Source organism: Poeciliopsis prolifica, unplaced genomic scaffold (genome assembly GCF_027474105.1).
Source record: "Poeciliopsis prolifica strain line A6 unplaced genomic scaffold, Auburn_PproV2 SCAFFOLD086, whole genome shotgun sequence".
Taxonomy (NCBI): Eukaryota; Metazoa; Chordata; class Actinopteri; order Cyprinodontiformes; family Poeciliidae; genus Poeciliopsis; species Poeciliopsis prolifica.
In genome coordinates, this window is record NW_026562461.1 from 766801 (window position 1) to 787273 (window position 20473).

The window sequence follows — 20473 nt, forward strand, 5'->3', positions numbered from 1 at the left end:
GAGAATTCAAATACCAAGAGTGCCAACCCAAAGTCTGGGTGAAGAGAATCTCTGTTTCAACCTCAAAACAACCCAAGAAAAAGGAAGAATGGTGGACTATAGAGCAACAAGAGAATTGCTGATGTCAACTTCCATCGACTATACCACTGATCTGGACAGATTTAAAGGAAACTGCAATGAAGTTGGGCTTCAGGAAGGAGATCTTTAAACTGCAGAATCAGCGATAAGTAGAGTACAATTCAATTCAATTCATTGATGTGGAACCGATTCACAACAAATGTCTCAATAGAACATCATTTCAATTCAGTCACACATACATTGCAGTTGATCAAAGTAATTAAACAAGACCATTACTATGCAAAATGCTGGTAAAAGAATGAAGTGGTGTGTAAATTTGACAAGCCACCATGGCAGATTGGCAAATTGAACAGAAAAAAAGCCAGTTCAGTTTGAAGTCCCATCCAGGGTAGGAGTGGCCAAGTGGCAAATAAACTGATGCACATAAATGCAGCAGCCCCAAACTGCCATAATTCAACCAAAAAAGAGTTAATTGTCCATGACAACACATTGGTCAACTTTAGTGACAGACATTGGGCTTCTCCAATGAAATGACTCCTTAGCCCACCCCTAGCCCTAACCTTAACCATCCTCTTTCCTCCACCCTAGTGGAGAATAATCAGCTAATGTATTTTGTCTTATCACCAAAGCTGACAATATGTTTTCAAAGTAACTTTAATAAATGTTTGTGCTCCTGCTGGACGTTACAAATGTCAAATGGTTTTAAATTTCCAAAATTTTGTGTGGGGAAAAAAGTCAGTTCATAATATTGCATGTTCTGCTTTTGCTAAAACGGTGACATTAAACATCCTTGTTCGGAGATTAGGAGACTTAATAAGATAGATAGGGTTGTCAGGAGGCGACCCAATTTGCATGTTCTGAGATGCAGCTTTTCAGATTACCACAGGACCAGAGAGCAAATATCATGTCAGACTGAGGCAGAAGCTGGAGACTCACCGCTGAACTAATCTCATCTCATGGAAGCTGAGCCAAGCAGTTAGAATATGACTAACCTGCATCTTACATAACCCAGAATGATATGTCATCAAGCATATCCAAAGACCAGTCCCTGAAGAAGCTTCCAGTGTGTTATGTGCAGCCGGCCTCTAAAAGCTGTCTAACCTGCCAAGGGTTCACTGTAGACTTTATTATTATTATATTATAGCATATATATATATATATATATATATATATATATATATATATATATATATATACGTGTGTGTGTCTGTGTGTGTGTGTGTGTGTGTGTGTGTGTGTGTGTGTGTGTGTGTGTGTGTGTGTGTGTGTGTGTGTGTGGGGGTGTGTGTGGGTGTATGTGTGTGTGTGTGTGTCAGTGTGTGTGTGTGTGTGTGTGTGTGGGGGGGTGCGTGTGTGTGTGTGCGTGTGTGGGTGTGTGTGTGTGCGTGTGCGTGTGTGTGGGTGTGTGTGTGTGTTTCTGTGTGTGTGCGTGTGCGTGTGTGTTATAACAGTGCCTCAATAGCTCAGTAGCTCAATCAATAGAACACAGCACATCAATGGATCTTGAAATGGTTAAGATCCATTGTTGTCCATTTGCTTTCGTCATGAGCTCCATGTCTTTAAGCTTTGAAAGGTTTCCTGATTCTTTCTCAGGTTCCTGAGGGCCTGCAAAATATCAATGTCATTTCCAGACATGAGAAACATGTTGGTAAAATTAAAACGTTACTGGAACCTCAAAATGGTATGATTGTCATTATTTTTGGGGGCTGAACTGCACCTTAAGCAAAAAAGCTGTGTGTTTCCAATTACACTTTCCTCAGCAGGGCAGCAAGTTATGGTCAATCAGCAAGCCAAATAACTGACAAAGAAAAGATTCACCGTACTGCAATGATCCATAGGATGTTGTGCGGGGGCAATAATGTCATACCTGATATATATAGCAGTTATCCATCCATCCATCCATCCATCCATCCATTTTCTTACACCATTGTCCCTTGTGGAGTCGAGAGGTGGGATACACCCTGGACAGGTCACCAGTTTGTCGCAATATAGCAGTTATATATTTCTCTCCACATACACACACATAAAAATTTTTTTTAAAATTCCCTTCTCACCCACCGCGGGTGGTTCTTATGCTCTGAGCCTCTACCAGAGGCCTGGGAGCTTGAGGGTCCTGCAGTATCTTGGCTGTGCCAAGGACTGCACATTTCTGGACTGAGATGTCTGATGTTGTTCCTGGGATCTGTTGTAGCCACTGCTCCAGTTTGGGGGTTACTGCCCCGAGGGCCCCGATGACCACAGGCACCACTGTGGTCTTCACCTTCCAGGCCCTCTCCAGTTCTTCCCTGAGGCCCTGGTATTTCTCCAGTTTCTCGTGCTCCTTTTTCCTGATGTTGCAATCACTTGGTATTGCTACATCTACCACAACGGCTTTCCTCTGTTGTTTATCCACTACGACAATGTCTGGTTGGTTCGCCATTACCATTCTGTCTGTCTGGATCTGGAAGTCCCACAGGATCTTAGCTCTGGCGTTCTCCACCACCTTTGGGGGTGTTTCCCACTTTGATCTTGGGGTTTCCAGTCCATATTCTGCACAGATGTTTCTGTACACTATGCCTGCCACTTGGTTATGTCGCTCCATGTACGCTTTCCCTGCCAGTATCTTGCACCCTGCTGTGATGTGCTGGACTGTCTCAGGGGCCTCTTGCACAACCTACACCTTGGGTCTTGTCTGGTGTGGTAGATCTGGGCCTCTATTGCTCTGGTGTTTAGGGCCTGTTCCTGGGCTGCCAGGATGAGGGCCTCTGTGCTGTCCTTGAGTCCAGCTTTTTCCAGCCATTGGTAGGATTTACTGATATCAGCCTCTTGGGTTATTTGCTGGTGGTACATTCCATGTAGGGGCTTGTCCTCCCATGATGGTATCTCTGGCACCTCAACCTCCGTTCCCTGTTGTCTGAGACATTCACTGAGCACGTTGTCTGTATATATATATATATATATATATATATATATATATATATATATATATATATATATATATATATATATATATATATATATATATATGGCTGACTGGATAGCTCAATACATAAGGCATCAGTATATCACCCGAGAGGGCAGGGTTCGAATCCAGTCTGGGTCCTTAGGCAAGACCCTTCAAGCTACTGCCTACCTCATACCATGAGAGATACTAAGTTGCATAACATGCCGGCTCAGACGTCGCCCGGCCAAACAAGGTCTGCGTCAGGTGTTGGGGAACCAGAGCACCTTGATGACAAATGGGCTACTGGAACAAGACGGAAATGGGCGAGAGATGAAAATGTGGATCTGTTGGAATGCTACTACTCAAGTAACCCTAGTGAGAGAGGTTACATGCAAAGACTGGGGAAGGAATGGTCACTTCGACATCCCCAGTCAACACTAAGCGCTAAACAACTAGTAGCTCAGTGTTCCAACATCCGCAAACGGCAACTGCTATCACAACTTGAGATTGACGAGATACAACACAAATGCTACGGCAAAAGGGAGGAACCCGGATGTCAGGACTGTGGGGACTTAACTACAAGTCCCCACCCAGTGAGGGGATACACGGCCCCAATGAGCGAAACAGAGCTGAACGAGACAGCTGCTGACCTGAGAGAGAGAATCATGACCCGAATGACAACCAGGCCTCCCCGGCGCCAATTACAACGGCTGAGTGAAGTACCATCTGAAAGTCTCATTGAGAATGTGAATGCAGCATTGAGAACGATCCCTACCAACACCATAACAGAAACCAATGAGCTGATCTACAACTCAGCATCAGTGATCCTTGAGATACTTGGCTATAAGAGCAACCATGAGACCCAATACCCACCATGGAAAAGACGGTTAGAGGCTAAAATCAAGGTAACAAGGAGGGAAGTGAGCCAACTGTCAGAGCTCCACAAGGGTGCAATGAAAAGACCAGTACCCAGAAAGTACAGGCAGATGCCCATACCTGAAGCACTCGAGACTGCCAAACAGAGGCTCCAAGCCTTGTCCAGCCGCCTAAAGAGATACACAAGGGAGAATGAATCCAGAAGGATTAACCGGCTCTTCTCCACTCAACCAGCTAAGGTGTACTCTCAATGGCAGGGTAACAATAACAACAGAGCAGACCCACCAAGGCTGGAGACGGAACAATACTGGAAAGGCATATGGGAAAGGGAGGCGTCCCACAACAGCAATGCACAGTGGCTGATCTCTCTACGAGAGGACCACAGCAACCTCCCTGAGCAAGCCCCGGTAACCATCACTGTGACAGATGTCCAAGAAAGAGTCTCAGGTATGAAAAACTGGACAGCACCAGGGCCTGACATGATCCATGCCTACTGGCTAAAGAAACTCACTGCTCTCCATGAGCGAATGGCAGCCCAAATGAACCAGCTGCTACAAAGTGGGACTCACCCTGAATGGTTAACTGAAGGGCGGACAATCCTAATCCAGAAGGATCCATCAAAGGGTCCAGTCCCACCCACTACCGACCAATAACCTGCCTCTCCACAACCTGGAAGCTCATGTCAGGCATCATAGCGGCCAAGATAAGCAAACACATGGATAAACACATGAGCACGGCACAGAAGGGTATCGGTGTAAATAGCAGAGGAGCCAAACACCAACTCCTCGTAGACCGCACAGTTGCCCGAGACTGCAAAACCCGACACACCAACCTGTGCATGGCTTGGATTGATTACAAGAAAGCCTATGACTCAATGCCGCATACTTGGATCATTGAATGCTTAGAGATGTATAACATCAACAGGACTCTGAGAGCCTTCATTGCAAACTCGATGAGGCTGTGGAAAACCACCCTTGAAGCCAACTGCAAACCACTTGCACAAGTGTCCATCAAATGTGGCATATACCAAGGAGATGCTCTGTCCCCGCTACTGTTCTGTATAGGCCTGAACCCCCTCAGCCAAGTTATCAACAAGACTGGCTACGGATACAGACTCAAAAATGGGGCCAATATCAGTCACTTACTCTACATGGATGACATCAAGCTGTACGCCAAGTGTGAGCGAGACATCGACTCACTGATCCACACCACCAGGATCTACAGCACTGACATTGGGATGTCATTCGGACTAGAGAAATGTGGTCGGCTGGTCACAAAGAGGGGGAAGGTCATCCACACAGAAGGGGTCTCACTCCCAGAAGGAACAATAGCAGACATAGAGGACAGTTACAAGTACCTAGGTATACCACAAGCAAATGGCAACCTCGATGAGGTCACAAGGAAAGGAGCCACAGCTAAATACCTCCAACGAATAAGGCAAGTCCTGAGAAGCCAGCTCAATGGCAAGAACAAAATCTGTGCGATAAACAGCTATGCCTTGCCAGTAATCAGATACCCTGCTGGAATAATTAGCTGGCCAAAGGAGGAGATAAAAGCCACAGATATTAAGACCAGAAAGCTACTAACAATGCATGGAGGGTTCCATCCCAAATCCAGCACCCTGAGACTGTACACGAGCCGCAAGGAAGGAGGCAGAGGACTAGTGAGTGTGAGAACCACTGTCCAGGACGAAACAACTAAGATCCATAAATACATCAGGGACAAAGCCTCAACAGACAATGTGCTCAGTGAATGTCTCAGACAACAGGGAACGGAGGTTGAGGTGCCAGAGATACCATCATGGGAGGACAAACCCCTACATGGGATGTACCACCAGCAAATAACCCAAGTGGCTGATATCAGTAAATCCTACCAATGGCTGGAAAAAGCTGGACTCAAGGACAGCACAGAGGCCCTCATCCTGGCAGCCCAGGAACAGGCCCTAAACACCAGAGCAATAGAGGCCCAGATCTACCACACCAGACAAGACCCAAGGTGTAGGTTGTGCAAGGAGGCCCCTGAGACAGTCCAGCACATCACAGCAGGGTGCAAGATACTGGCAGGGAAAGCGTACATGGAGCGACATAACCAAGTGGCAGGCATAGTGTACAGAAACATCTGTGCAGAATATGGACTGGAAACCCCAAGATCAAAGTGGGAAACACCCCCAAAGGTGGTGGAGAACGCCAGAGCTAAGATCCTGTGGGACTTCCAGATCCAGACAGACAAAATGGTAATGGCGAACCAACCAGACATTGTCGTAGTGGATAAACATCAGAGGAAAGCCGTTGTGGTAGATGTAGCAATACCAAGTGATTGCAACATCAGGAAAAAGGAGCACGAGAAACTAGAGAAATACCAGGGCCTCAGGGAGGAACTGGAGAGGGCCTGGAAGGTGAAGACCACAGTGGTGCCTGTGGTCATCGGGGCCCTCGGGGCAGTAACCCCTAAACTGGAGCAGTGGCTACAACAGATCCCAGGAACAACATCAGACATCTCAGTCCAGAAATGTGCAGTCCTTGGCACAGCCAAGATACTGCGCAGAACCCTCAAGCTCCCAGGCCTCTGGTAGAGGACCCGAGCTCAGAGGATAAGAACCACCCGCGGTGGTGAAAATAATTTTATTTATATATATCCCTGCCAGTAATCAGATATTAATCAGCTGGCCAAAATCATATATCAGCTGGCCAAAGGAGATAAAAGCCACAGATATTAAGACTAGAAAGCTACTAACCATGCATGGAGGGTTCCATCCCAAATCCAGCACCCTGAGACTGTACACGAACCGCAAGGAAGGAGGCAGAGGACTAGTGAGTGTGAGAACCACTGTCCAGGACGAAACAACTAAGATCCATAAATACATCAGGGACAAAGCCTCAACAGACAATGTGCTCAGTGAATGTCTCAGACAACAGGGAACGGAGGTTGAGGTGCCAGAGATACCATCATGGGAGGACAAGCCCCTACATGGAATGTACCACCAGCAAATAACCGAAGTGACTGATATCAGTAAATCCTACCAATGGCTGGAAAAAGCTGGACTCAAGGACAGCACAGAGGCCCTCATCCTGGCCGCCCAGGAACAGGCCCTAAACACCAGAGCAATAGAGGCCCAGATCTACCACACCAGACAAGACCCAAGGTGTAGGTTGTGCAAGGAGGCCCCAGAGACAGTCCAGCACATCACAGCAGGGTGCAAGATACTGGCAGGGAAAGCGTACATGGAGCGACATAACCAAGTGGCAGGCATAGTGTACAGAAACATCTGTGCAGAATATGGACTGGAAACCCCGAGATCAAAGTGGGAAACACCCCCAAAGGTGGTGGAGAACGCCAGAGCTAAGATCCTGTGGGACTTCCAGATCCAGACAGACAAAATGGTAATGGCGAACCACCAGACATTGTCGTAGTGGATAAACATCAGAGGAAAGCCGTTGTGGTAGATGTAGCAATACCAAGTGATTGCAACATCAGGAAAAAGGAGCACGAGAAACTGGAGAAATACCACGGCCTCAGGGAAGAACTGGAGAGGGCCTGGAAGGTGAAGACCACAGTGGTGCCTGTGGTCATCGGGCCCTCGGGGCAGTAACCCCCAAACTGGCAGTGGCTACAACAGATCCCAGGAACAACATCAGACATCTCAGTCCAGAAATGTGCAGCAGTCCTTGGCACAGCCAAGATACTGCAGGACCCTCAAGCTCCCAGGCCTCTGGTAGAGGACCCGAGCTCAGAGAATAAGAACCACCCGCGGTGGGTGAGAAGGGAATTATATATATATATATATATATATATATATATATATAGAGAGAGAGAGAGAGAGAGAGAGAGAGAGAGAGAGAGAGAGAGAAGAGAGAGCAGCTGAGAGAGGAAACAGCTAAGAGAGAGAGAGAGCAGCTGAGAAGGAAACAGTGGGACAGTTTAAGCACAATGATGATGCTGCAGTGAACATCTGGCACTCAAGCACACGGTGAGCTGCAGCTCACATATCAGGCAGGGCCTCTGGTCTTTGCACTAATCTGATTGGATTCCAGGCTAAAGAAGGTCAGAAAGGATAACAGAGTGGTAGGCTACAACAAATGCACAAACACACCAGCAATATATAAAGTGGACTGATCCTTCACCTAAATAGTAGTTCCAATACAACTCAGTATTTATGCTCTTTAACTTGAGAATGTATTTATGACCCTAAAATTGAAGTGGGCAAGTATGTTTATTTTTTATGTACATACAGTTATATCATGCAACTTTTATATTTGTTGTTATTATTATTCCTCTGTGTGGATTGGTGTAAAACAGGGATAATATTGTAGTTTGACTTGAACCTTTCTGTATAATCCTCCCACTAGTGGAGCTTGCACCATCACTGGCTTCCTTCCATCACTGGTTTGCCTTCGGTGGCCCGTCAGAATAGTCCGTAATTAATTTTTCTCTGGTGATTATTGAGGAGGGTATAACTATACATCTACTATATCTATATCTGTAATATCTACAGATGGACATCTGTCTTATTGATCAACAAATGGGTTGGCCTGGCCCAACTAGCAGCAATCTTCCTCTGAATGCTGAAAAAGTTCATGCATATCCAACATTTGCATATGGAGTGTCAAATGCTGATAAAGTTCCAGAGAAAAACAGGTGAACTACAGCAATAAAATTTATGTTACACAGTAAAAACTGAAGCAACAAAACTAGCTTATCAGAGAAATAAGACAACAAGATACAGTGAAACTGAATAGAAAACATGAAGATACAGCAATAAAGGAGATGACACAGGTAACTGTATGTTACTATTGTAACATAGAGTTTTATGCAAAACAAGAACAGTATTGAGATAAAACCAAGTTACAGAAAGAATACATGTCAATAAAATATTTGACAGAAGGCTCTGAAAACAACCTTGGCAACCTGACATAGCAGCAAGGATGTTGCTAACGTGGAAGCGTCTCGCACACTGTGAGCTGCAGCTGCTGCAGTGGCTGGGCAGATGTCCATCGTTCTCTACCCTCTAATCTCCTTGCTGCCTTAATCTGAAAAAAAGACACACAAAAGCCCAGAAACACAAGAAAGAGCAGAGTCATAATCTCTATCAAATCTGAAGGAAGACTCATAAGCTTTATTAGTCTCTACTGTTATCACATGATATCAGATGATTTTCAGTTGTTTAGTTCAATGACCTTCTTCCCTGAAAGCAATTTCTGTGATCAATTTGTCAACTGAAGTTAATGTTTATTTGGTCACATTTATCTAAATAACCTCACTTATTTACATTTTAATTACAGTAATTAAAATATATCAATGAATCAAACTGAAAAGCCATCTGATTTTATTTGGAAGGTACTGACCACAAAAGTATGAAGTTATTATTAAAAACAGTGATTTATCTTATAAATCAAGATAAATAATCTGCAGCCTCAGTAAGAAGATCTAACAGAGAAATATTAATAGGTGACAACCACTGATATCTTTAATATTCTGGTTGGACAGGACCTTCCTGTAGAGTGCTGCTTGATGAAGAGCCTTTCACACAGCTTATTGCCTCTGTTAAGTGTCCCTTTACAAAAGCTATGTAAGTGATTTAAGAGGTTTCTGGGAAAATGTTTAGTGCTTCATCCTCCCTGGTTAGGTCACTCAGTGTGACCGCTCTGCGGGACAGTGCCCGGGTTGGGGTCATGCACTTTGTTAGGTGTTCATGTTCGTGCGATTGGAAAACCACAGAAGGCTTTGATCTGTGTAGTGATACAGGACATTGGAGAGTGGCAGGTGGGTCTCAGTGGGGCTCAGACCTGGAGAAGCAGGAAACCTGGCAGGCTACTTCACACACTACACATGGTTGCCATACATGGATGTAAATAAGAGAAGTATGAAGAGATGATATTTTTACACTGATGTCAGTGTAAGTTGGCACTATACAAATGAGTACAAATTTGATTTCATTAATACAAATATTGAAGTTTTATTTATGTGACCGTATTCTGGAGGACCAGAGAAATAATTGAGGCGAGCCGGATGTGGCCCGCGAGCCTTGAGGTTGCTATAGGGCAAAAAAAAAAAAAAAACACAAGACAAAAGTTAACAACGTTGTGAATCAATGAGGCTGGGTTACTTCAGAGGCCCAGATTGCCAGATGTTCAGGGACGCAACATCATATGAAGGAGCAGACTGTGAGTTAATGTCAAAAGTTACATTTGCAGATATGTTGATGATGTCACCGCCAGCAGAGTGATAATGTACCACAACTAGAAGAATTGGATGATTGCAAAGGTTAGCTATCTGCTGAGGGGAAATGATTTAGCATCCAGTACTGGAGATGCTGGGGGGCCCGGGGCTTCCAGAGGCCCTCACTGAATCTGACTGGAATAGAGAGGAGCATTAATGTCTAAAGACCTAAAGACCATAAGGCCTCTACCTTATGCTATCAATACAGGCTGTGTTTGCTTTAAAAACAAGAACATTTCTACTGTCTTAGTTCAGTCACTCTTGGAAAAGAACTTTTAAATAAAGGACACATACATACATGAATCTAGTGTGAAGGATGAACACAGGGTGCCAAGACTGATTTGAAAATTTAGACACTAAAAGTTTTGAAACAGGATTGATGAGAAACCTATAAACAGACGGCAGTATGCATGTCACAAAACTGTGGAGAGTAGAAAGTTTATTCATGGCATGTATTAATATTTAGCTGGTATATAGATCACAGTTATGTGTAAAACCTGTAAGGCTGTAAAAATCCTCACAGGTTGACAATCACTTTCTAGACCAGCTAAGACATTATCCATGAGCCCAGGTTGAAAAGAATGATTACAGCATAATGATGTAAGGGGAGATATTACAGTCAGACCCAGTGTAGTTTATATTTACCTTAAAATATTAAAAGGAAACAATAATTATCTCATACTTACAAGTTAAATTTATGTGTAATTAGTAATATTACTAGATTTTTTGTCTTAAATTTAATTTTAATTTTTATCTTCCCTGCCTGTTACCTGTCATACTAGCACTGTTATGTGTTCTTGTTCTTAGAATGCACAGCTTACTGTAAATGCCAGGAAAAGATATAAAAAGAATATTTTTTTATCCAAAGGTGTCTGAAAATTTCCTGCTAAATACACGTTACCCAATAAAACAGCCTTCCTTTTTTAGTTGGTTATAGTTATAGGTGCCTCGTTATAACCGGTATGTTTCTCTCTGCTCTCTGCTCCAGAGTCTGCAGTTACCTGAAGTCATTGAGCTCACTCGCCATGGGAGCTTACCTGTGGCCCTTCATTGTGACCCCATTCAGTCAGCCTGGGTTCCTGCCAGCTCTCCTCCCGTTGGCTCGGCTCACAGAGGCGGAAAAGAGCCACAACAGCCTCTAATCATAGCCGCTTCACTGTTTCTGCAGTCTGCAGAGATGATTATGTCTTTAAAACTGGAGAGTGGAAAAAAATACAGAACAGTGTGTTCAGCAAGAGAGAGAGATAGAGAGAAACATGCCATATGGTCAACTTCTGTCTCTCCCATGAATTATTTGTGGAATAGTGAATTTACAGTTCTTTAAAATCATAAAACAAAATCTAATCCTCAACTTACAAATTAGTCTGCTCACTAGATAATGTCACCTTAATTTGTTATGTCATGTTTGCCAAATATGCTTTTATGCAGTCATAAAACATACTGCCACTCACATACTTCATATTTAATTTGTGAAGAATGTATGTGTGTATATGGAAGAATATATGGATATGAGAGAAGAATGTGTGTATGTGATGAAATATGTGTGTGTGAAAGTGGCAGTAAAATTAATGGTTTGTACAGCCCTTCATGGTAAACCACTTAATAGCAACAGTCATATTGACAACAGTGGCAGAAGCTGATTTTGTAATTTCATCCCTTCAGATCCCTGATATTATGAAAGTATTCCTGTCCATAGAACTTCCTGTTTACTGTATATTTCTCTTTATTTTACCATTCTCTGTAAACCCAGTAGAATGATTGTGCATGAAAATTGAAATAGATCATCTTGAAGTTTGTGAAATACATACATAAAGTGTTTTCTTATTCCATTGTGATCCTTGTCTTTTGCATCATCACATCTAGATGCTTAGTTGCACTGAATTGCAGCTGTCTGATTGGCGGATGTTAAACTCTTCAACATGTGTGTGTGTGTCTGATCATTTCATCTAGAATTTTAAGGCTTTACACATCTTTATAAGGGGAAATGAAAAACTAATACTGGAGCATACTGAAAAATTATTACAATTTAAATTTCAATTCAAATTCAAAAATGCTTTATTAATCCTGTTTCTATTTTTGCATTTAAGTAAAACAATAAAGAAGACCTGTATTTTCTGAAACTGATCAGAAGCACAATGAAACATGCACTAAAGTAAGCTTCTTTTAAAGTCACAGATTGTATCGGCAACTGCTTTAAAATCAAATAATACTGTTGGAAGTGATTTTAAAAAGACCATCAGCCATTCTGAGGAGATAATCAGTCACTTTAGGAAATGTTGAAAAATACATTTTGTCTGTATAATAAATTTCTCGTGGCTCTGGCTCTGGCCATTAGTGTAATTAGAAAGTCAGCTTGCATTAAATTGATATGGATGTATTGCCCGGGGATAGTGGAGGAAAGTAAGTGTGTGTGTATTTGCATGCGTGTGTATTTGCAGGCGTGTGTGTGTGCGTGTGTGTGTGTGTGTGTGTGTGTGCGTGCGTGTGTGCGTGTGTGTGCGTGCGTGTGTGCGGGTGCGTGTGTGTGTGTGGGTGTGTGTGTGTGTGTGTGTGTGTGTGTGTGTGTGTGTGTGTGTGTGTGTGTGTGCGTGCGTGGGTGTGTGTGCGTGTGTGTGTGTGTGCGTGGGGGTGTGGGTGTGGGGGGGGGTGTGCGTGGGTGTGTGTGTGTGTGTGGGGGGGGTGTGTGTGTGGTGTGTGTGTGTGTGTGTGTGTGCGTGTGTGTGCGTGCGTGTGTGTGTGTGTGTGTGTGTGTGTGTGTGTGTGTGTGTGTGTGTGTGTGTGTGTGTGTGTGTGTGTGTGTGTGTGTGTGTGTGGATGTGTTTGTGTACGTTTTGTAAAGCAAATGAGGATAAAATTTGGAGTGAAACATGTGACAGTCATTAATCAAAAAACAGCACTGCTTCATGTATGTAGCACACAGCAGCTATTGTTACATGGAACGTTAAGTTTAAATAGAATAAGCTTCATCAAACACGTCATTATTGAACATCCGCTGGACTCGGATGAACCATTAATGAATTGCTGCCTCGTTAATGGTGCTTGAATTGTGGGAGAATTTATTGTTGTCTGTCAAAATGACTGTAAAGAATAAAGAAAAACTAAAAAGTAGCACATGGAATTACACATCTTTGACCGTACTTTTATTCACCTAAAGTCAGCCAACAGATGGTACCGAACAATAAAAAAATTGATAAAATAACAACAGACAGAATCTGAGTTAAGCAGAAGTCACTTTATGTAGCTGATCTATTTGCAAAGAGAATTTTACCACATTATGGTGAAAGCGTGCAACAGCAACAGCCCGTTTGCTGTTTACGCAAACAGAGAGAGCCTGAGGACTTTCTCTGATGCCTCAATGTGTTGGTCCAAATGGTTTTCCACTTGGATCTGTTTCCTTCGAGGATGTTTCCAACTGGCACTCACTGAGAGTGTCTGTAATCAGGACTGACAATAATAATAATAATAATAATAATAATAATAATAATAATAATAATAATAATAATAATAATAATAATAATAATAATAATAATAATAATAATAACGTGATAATAATAATATGACAATAATAATGATGATAATAATAATAATAATAATAATAATAATAATAACGTGATAATAATAATATGACAATAATAATAATAATAATAATAATAATAATAATAATGTGATAATAATAATATGACAATAATAATAATAATAATAATAATAATAATAATAATAATAATAATAATAATAATAATAATAATAATAATAAGGTCTAAGAACGGAATCCAATTAATTGAATTCCTTTCAATTATATGAAAGAAATATTTGAACTAGCCTATTTCAAGTTGAAACAGCTAAAACCTGTAATGTTCTGATCCTCACCTGTAGCCGTGAGATATGGACCAAATCCCAGGTTCGCTAAGTAACTTTAAAATGCAATAGTTATGTAACTATTTCATTTGGAACAGAAGTTTGTGACTAATTCCCAGAAGTGTGGAATCATGTGAGTTGGAATTGAATCAATTCACAAACGTAATGGCTTCAGACTTCAAACTTGTCTTAATTCAGTTTCAAGCAGATTCCAAATCAAGAACAAAATTTCCTGATTATCAGTCAATGCACTTAAGTTCATTGACTCAAATATTCAAAATAGGTTAGTTAATTAATTTAATCTTAGGAAGCCCAGCAGATTCCATCAAGTCATCGATTCACACAGCCCGAGCACTTACTGTTCTGTCAACATTAAACTAGATTACATGAAATTTGAGCACTTAGGTGACACTAAAAAAAGTACCAAACACTGACCTTACCTCTACAATATATGATTTTATGTGACTCTGGCTTTATCATGAAGTAGAGCACACAATGTCAATTTTATTTGTATCACACATTTCAAACAACCCGAGCTGACCAAAGTGCTCCACAGTTTACATCAACAATCACAACATAAACAAAAAATAAAGCAATAAAAATATAACACAGCTATATTAAACAGAAAAGAAAGGAAAGAGAAAAGAGGTGTGAGAAAAACAGCAACTCAAGCTGGTGAGAAGAACTAGTTCATTATTATTAATAATCTCAGCTCCGGCTGTTGTTCTTCCTAATATTGTTCCCTCAGTAATAATAATTTGCTCACAGACCTACAAAAATTATTCAATAAAAGTCATACAGCGGACTTCTGTTTGCTCAGTGTTACGCAATATATTTAGTCACGTTAGGTGGGAGAGTGCGCATGCGCAGCGCACAAGGTCGTCTCAGCAGTAGTGTAAGCATGATGTCCCTAGCTGCCCGATCGGGGGCCTTTTTCCCTTACATGCAGGCTACAGCTTTTGCTGTGGCGGGGCCCCTGAAGCCTCTGGTTCCGGGTGTTGTTGTAAAGGCAGAGAAGTTTCTGATGGACCCGAAGAAGCCGTTCCTGTGCCGAGAGACGCTGAGCGGTCAAAGCCCAAAGACAGGCCCTGCTGTCACTGTTAGCATCAACGGTGAGTTCTGTCATTGGCTTTAGCTTAGGTGGCTCAAAATTGTTTAAAAGGCAAAGATGGGGTATAAATAATCTAATTCAGGTGTGTGTTGTATGAGAAACATATCAAGTGACATCATAATCAGTTGATAAGCAATGATTGATTGGCTCTATTTCAAGTTGAAACCTGTTTTCCAGTGTTTGTAGCTAGCCAGTGCTAGCTACATTAGCGCTATGAGCAGCTTCTTGGAGAACAGCTAGGCTACAATAGTTTAGCTTGGTGTGACTGTGACCCAATGTTCTCTGTAATAGCAACACATTTATAGTTATTAAATAAGTTGTGTCAGTGGATATTCTGGATGCATTCACTGTAGTAACATGTCAATATTACACATTAGCTCAGTGTTTCTCAAACTTTTTCAAGTTGAGGACCACTTAACCATTTAACACACAGTCACAGACCACCTAACCTGAAATCTCTCCCCAATAACACATCTTAATATGTAATGCAGCCTGAAATGAAATATTAGTCTCTTAACTCAAATGTAGTTGTTTTCTTTGTTCATTCTAATGAGAAGAGTGGTACTGGCCACAACAAAGCCATGAACAGATCTTCTTGGGTATTTTGAGTTATTTACAGATTCTGAAAGTATGAAGTCTAAGCTTTCCAATGATATCAAACACATGGAAACAATAATATAAAAAAAGTTGTTCTTTACTACCAAGTGCTATGTGCATTAATAACATTTCAAGCTATTTGTGATTTAGAAGCACAATAACAAAATAGACTCGAGTTTCTTTAACAAAAACAAAAAATGATTTTTTACATTATTAAATATAAAATAACCCACCTATTTCTATCAGTTGTATTTATTATTGTGTTTAATTTATTTAATCATTTAATTAAATAAAAATAATAGCTCAAGATTATCAAACAAAGTCATAAAAACAAAGAACTGTTCTGACTAAATGAGACGAGTCCTACCATCACCATAGTCAAAGGAATCCAATGGCTAGTGAATGACACATCAACGATCAGCTGCGAGTATGACTCGGCTTCCTCTTATCAAGCAGTCCTGGAGGTGTTTTCTTTCCCTGGTATCTGAAGCTTTTCTTTTGAGTGGCCTGGTCTCAAGCCAGTTTTCCATCATTATTTTTAAACACAATCCTTTGGTAAGCCAGCGGTAACGTTGCACTTTGTGCTCACGTCACGGCAAATAAACAGTCGTTCACATGCAGTACCTCGAGGACCACAGTTTGAGAAAGATTGCATTAAACATACTGCCACTTTCACACACATATATTTCACATGTAATCAGTTATTGGCCAGAAAACTGCAGTTGATGCAGCTCTAGTCAACCGCCAACATTAGAAAATAATTCATAATCCATGTTGATCTCTTATTATATTAGTTTTTATTTTTTAAAGCGTTCCTAAACAGAGGACATTGAATCGGCAGCTGAAGTCAGGATGCTGGATGTGTTGGCCTGTAAGCAGCAGAACTAATGACAGACTATTTTTGCAGGATGTGCTGGAGTCCGGTTCGCCCACACTGACATCAAAGTCCCAGACTTCTCTGACTACAGGCGCCAAGAGGTGCTGGACCCCTACAAGTCATCCCAGGAGAGCAGCGAGTCCCGGAGGACCTTCTCCTACCTGTTCACCGGGGTCACCGCCGTGGTCGGCGTCTACGCCGCCAAGACCGTGGTGACTCAGTTTGTCTCCTCCATGAGTGCGTCCGCCGACGTTCTGGCCATGTCTAAGATCGAGATCAAGCTGGCCGACATCCCCGAAGGGAAGAACATGACCTTCAAGTGGAGAGGCAAGCCACTGTTCGTCCGCCACCGCACCGAGAAGGAGATCGAAGCTGAAGCCGCCGTCAACCTCTCTGAGCTGCGGCACCCGGAGCTTGACAAGGACCGAGTGGTCAAGCCCAAGTGGGTGATCGTCATCGGCGTCTGCACACACCTGGGCTGCGTGCCCATCGCCAACGCAGGAGATTATGGAGGTTACTACTGCCCCTGCCACGGCTCGCACTACGACGCCTCTGGCCGCATCAGGAAAGGCCCCGCCCCTCTCAACCTGGAGGTCCCCTACTACGAGTTTCCAGATGACGACACAGTGATTGTGGGATAAATGTTCCCAATCAGAAAAAGGCAACTGGGAGCAACTGAAGTCTTGTTGCTCCCAACTGGGAGCAACAAGACTTCAGTTCTCCATGGCAATATTTGTCTTTAATTTCAGAACTGTAAATCATCTCCAGTTATTTTAAGATGTGGAGGCTGAAGCTGCTCTGACCTTAGCTCCAGTTATGCAGCTGGACACTTGGAAGATGCCATCGTCTCTGCTTCTTCTCATTGGTTGAATATGATGTAAATGTAAATTAAACCATATGTTATCACATGTCTTGCTCCATCTCCTGTTCTGCTCATTAAAGATTTCTATTTTATTTGACCTCTGAGAGTCTGCTGAGTCTTCTTCAGAAAAGAAAAACTTCAGCTGCTTCAGAGCCGTCTGGTTCTGTTCACACAGCACGAGTTTAAAGAGCCAGTGTTACGTAAAATCAATGATTTTAAGCTTTATAGAAGTCATAAAGTTATTCCCTCATCAAAAATGTAACCTGGATTGTTGCCTTGATTTTCTATTTTTTTCATGCATTCTTGAGAAATCCTTTAATCTCCTTGGTTCCCCTACTCGGCTCCTTCAGACTATCCAGCAGCAAACACCTGGTGGAGCTGTGTGTCTGCTGTATATTCTATTTCTCAGTCCAACATTGTTTTCACATTGAGGGTTAGTAGAGGAAAGATGTGATAACTTCCTGAAGGCAGTTTCAGAAAGAGCAGGAGTTTTTAAAGAGACAGAGGCCCAATTTCAAGGCATTAGATTAAAAAAGATGTATATATTTGCCAGCATGTGTACCACAAATGCTGGAAAACACCATACTGTCCCTTTAGGAGACAAATCTGCAGACAGGGATAAAAAAAACAAGGTGTGTTTGCAATGTTAGAGACTTCTAGGTGAAGGCACCTCAGGCAGAATGCCAGACCAGGTGTGGCTTCTGTGGAGATTAAAAGAAAAAGAATGAAGAGGAAACAAATTCCAAAAAATTAAAAATAGGAGAAAGTGAGGAAAAGTTCTGAGTTTGTCCTCCAGCAGCCTAAGCATTATGAGGCCTAAGCCGTAGCAGCGCGTTCCTCCATTAAAGCTCTTCACTGTGGAAGAAGCAGAAACTGACAATCTTTTTCAGGGTGACAGCTGGAGTTCAGATGGAGCTCCATCGTCAGCCACTGAGGATGGAGGAGGAGAGTGGGAGGAGAGTCCAGGGTTCTGTTCTGGGAGCAGTTATCTGACGATGGCTCTCTGTGGTTACAGCCTTTTCATTCTCACACAAGCAGCAGCTGATGATGTGCAAAGCTCCAGCAGTCTCATAAATGCTGCCACTCGAACCACTGATCATCCCCCTGCACACACTGCAGCCCGGAAGCATGACAGATTCACCATGTTTCTCAATGTCTAATCATTCTTTAATCATGTTCATTCACCCCTCTGACGCCTCTAGCCTCATGATGACAGAAAAAAAAGACATTTTCTCATTCTTTATAAGAAATTACAGAATATGCTAAACATCTATCCTGTCCAAAAGTTGCTGTGGTTGGAATATAATCTTAGTTTAACCATGTGCAGAAAAAAAAAAACAGGACATGTGTCACATGTCTGTGTTGCATGTCAAGCTTAACGGCTAGAAAATGTTGGACCCAGAAGGAGGTGGTTGGGTTTCCTTCAGTCAGCTGAACTCTCTGAATATTCCTCCCTGTGCAGCTTTTATTCTCCTATAACTTTTACAGTTACGACCTGTTCTCCATCTTCACACTCTCAAGGCATTCTGGAGAGAAATGTGGTTCCTCGAGTCAGAAAGCTGCTCATGGGTTTTCCAGTGAGGCAACAGGCCAAGACACGAAGCTAGAAACTCTGAAGAATGGCTGGACTGTGTGATGTACTGCAAAACTTTGGTTGAACTCGCCATGTTGGACACCAAACACACAACCAAGGACACACTTGATTATCAGTGAGGGTGTCCATGTTTCCACAGTCTCTGAAATCAATGTTCCTCTGTCTGACCGTTTTTCTGTCATCTTTGAACGTGTCATTTTTTTCGACTCACTCAACCATAGAGATATTACAAAACGTTTAAGGAAAGCTCAACTATGACCTTCAGTCACATTAACTCTACCATGCTCCTTCATAATGCAACTCAGGTGGTCCATGGTTTCCTTTCTAAAATTTCAGACATCATTGATTTCATTGATCTCAATAAAGTGAATGTTGAATCTGGCATGAAGATTCCTCCATGTAAAAATATTCCACTAGTAAGAAGTGAAAGAAACCATGGTGGAAGGGCTGCAGAAAACTGACTCCAGGTTCAATATGAAATCTACAAGGTACGTACATCAAGAATCTTAAAAAAAAAAATGTTGTGTGCCTAAACATTATTTTCTCAATCAAATCAAAGCAGTTTTTCTGTATTGTTCCAGATTATATCAATTTGAGAAGATCTTCAGTATTATTTCAATCAATCAATCACATTTTATTTATGTTGCATTTTATAAGTGAGAACTGCACCAAACTGCTTTTCTAGTAGTTCAGGGATGAAAATGAGAAAAAAAAAACCAAAAGAAACAACAAAGAAACATAAAAATGACTAACTACTTCAATATACTAAAAGCCATTCTGAATAAATGTCTTAAGGTTAGATTTGAACAGAGGATGGATGGATGGATGGATGGATGGATGGATGGATGGATGGATGGATGGATGGATGGATGGATGGATGGATGGATGGATGGATGGATGGATGGATGGATGGATGGATGGATGGATGGATGGATGGATGGATGGATGGATGGATGGATGGATGGATGGATGGATGGATGGATGGATGTGTTTCCATCCTGTGCTGTGGTAGCAGAGTGCTTTAGCGCTGCCTTTCCTCATGGCTGCCCTTAGAGCTTTAGAAAGCAGTCAGGTGTGACTGGGGAAGTGGAAGGAAGTAAAACACTTCCATCACTTGAGGGAGAGCAGAGTGGAAGCTTCATACTTGAATCCACAGTGACAGCTTTGCTCCAGGGCAGAGAGCCGTGCGGTCCGACCCAACTCCTTTTTCTCTGGGATTCTTCTGCTTCTCTGACATCTCTTGTCATCTCTGCTCACTACAGAGCCTTTCACTTGTCACGGCTTTCAGGACGGAGCGCCACTGTTTAAGGTGAGTGGGTTATGCCAGGAGGTTCCCAACGGCTGAGCCGCCCTGTTGGCATGCAGGGCAGCTGTCCTATGTAACCTTTTCCCCAACTTTTGTTTCCTGCTTTCACTTTTATTTTATTTGATGAATTTCTCTGGACAATAAAGTTGCATGTGGAGCTGCTTTTAAAATTATTTAC

The 20473-nt window shown here is 42.3% G+C and overlaps 1 protein-coding gene and 1 long non-coding RNA gene across 2 annotated transcripts; one reads left to right on the top strand and one right to left on the bottom strand.

Annotated features, from left to right (window-relative positions):
- Nucleotides 1–8626: 8626 nt before the first annotated feature.
- On the bottom strand, nt 8627–16190 carry LOC129353209 (uncharacterized). Its single transcript, XR_008604991.1, has 3 exons — nt 16024–16190; nt 11131–11288; nt 8627–8904 (listed from the first exon to the last, which is right to left on the bottom strand). It is a non-coding gene; the product is annotated as an uncharacterized LOC129353209 (long non-coding RNA).
- Nucleotides 14811–17492, top strand: LOC129353208 (cytochrome b-c1 complex subunit Rieske, mitochondrial). The gene is made up of 2 exons (XM_055022450.1): nt 14811–15060; nt 16564–17492. Exons 1-2 carry the CDS (start codon nt 14811–14813, stop codon nt 17172–17174), a joined length of 861 nt encoding a protein of 286 aa, XP_054878425.1. The 3' UTR covers nt 17175–17492.
- Nucleotides 17493–20473: the final 2981 nt, after the last annotated feature.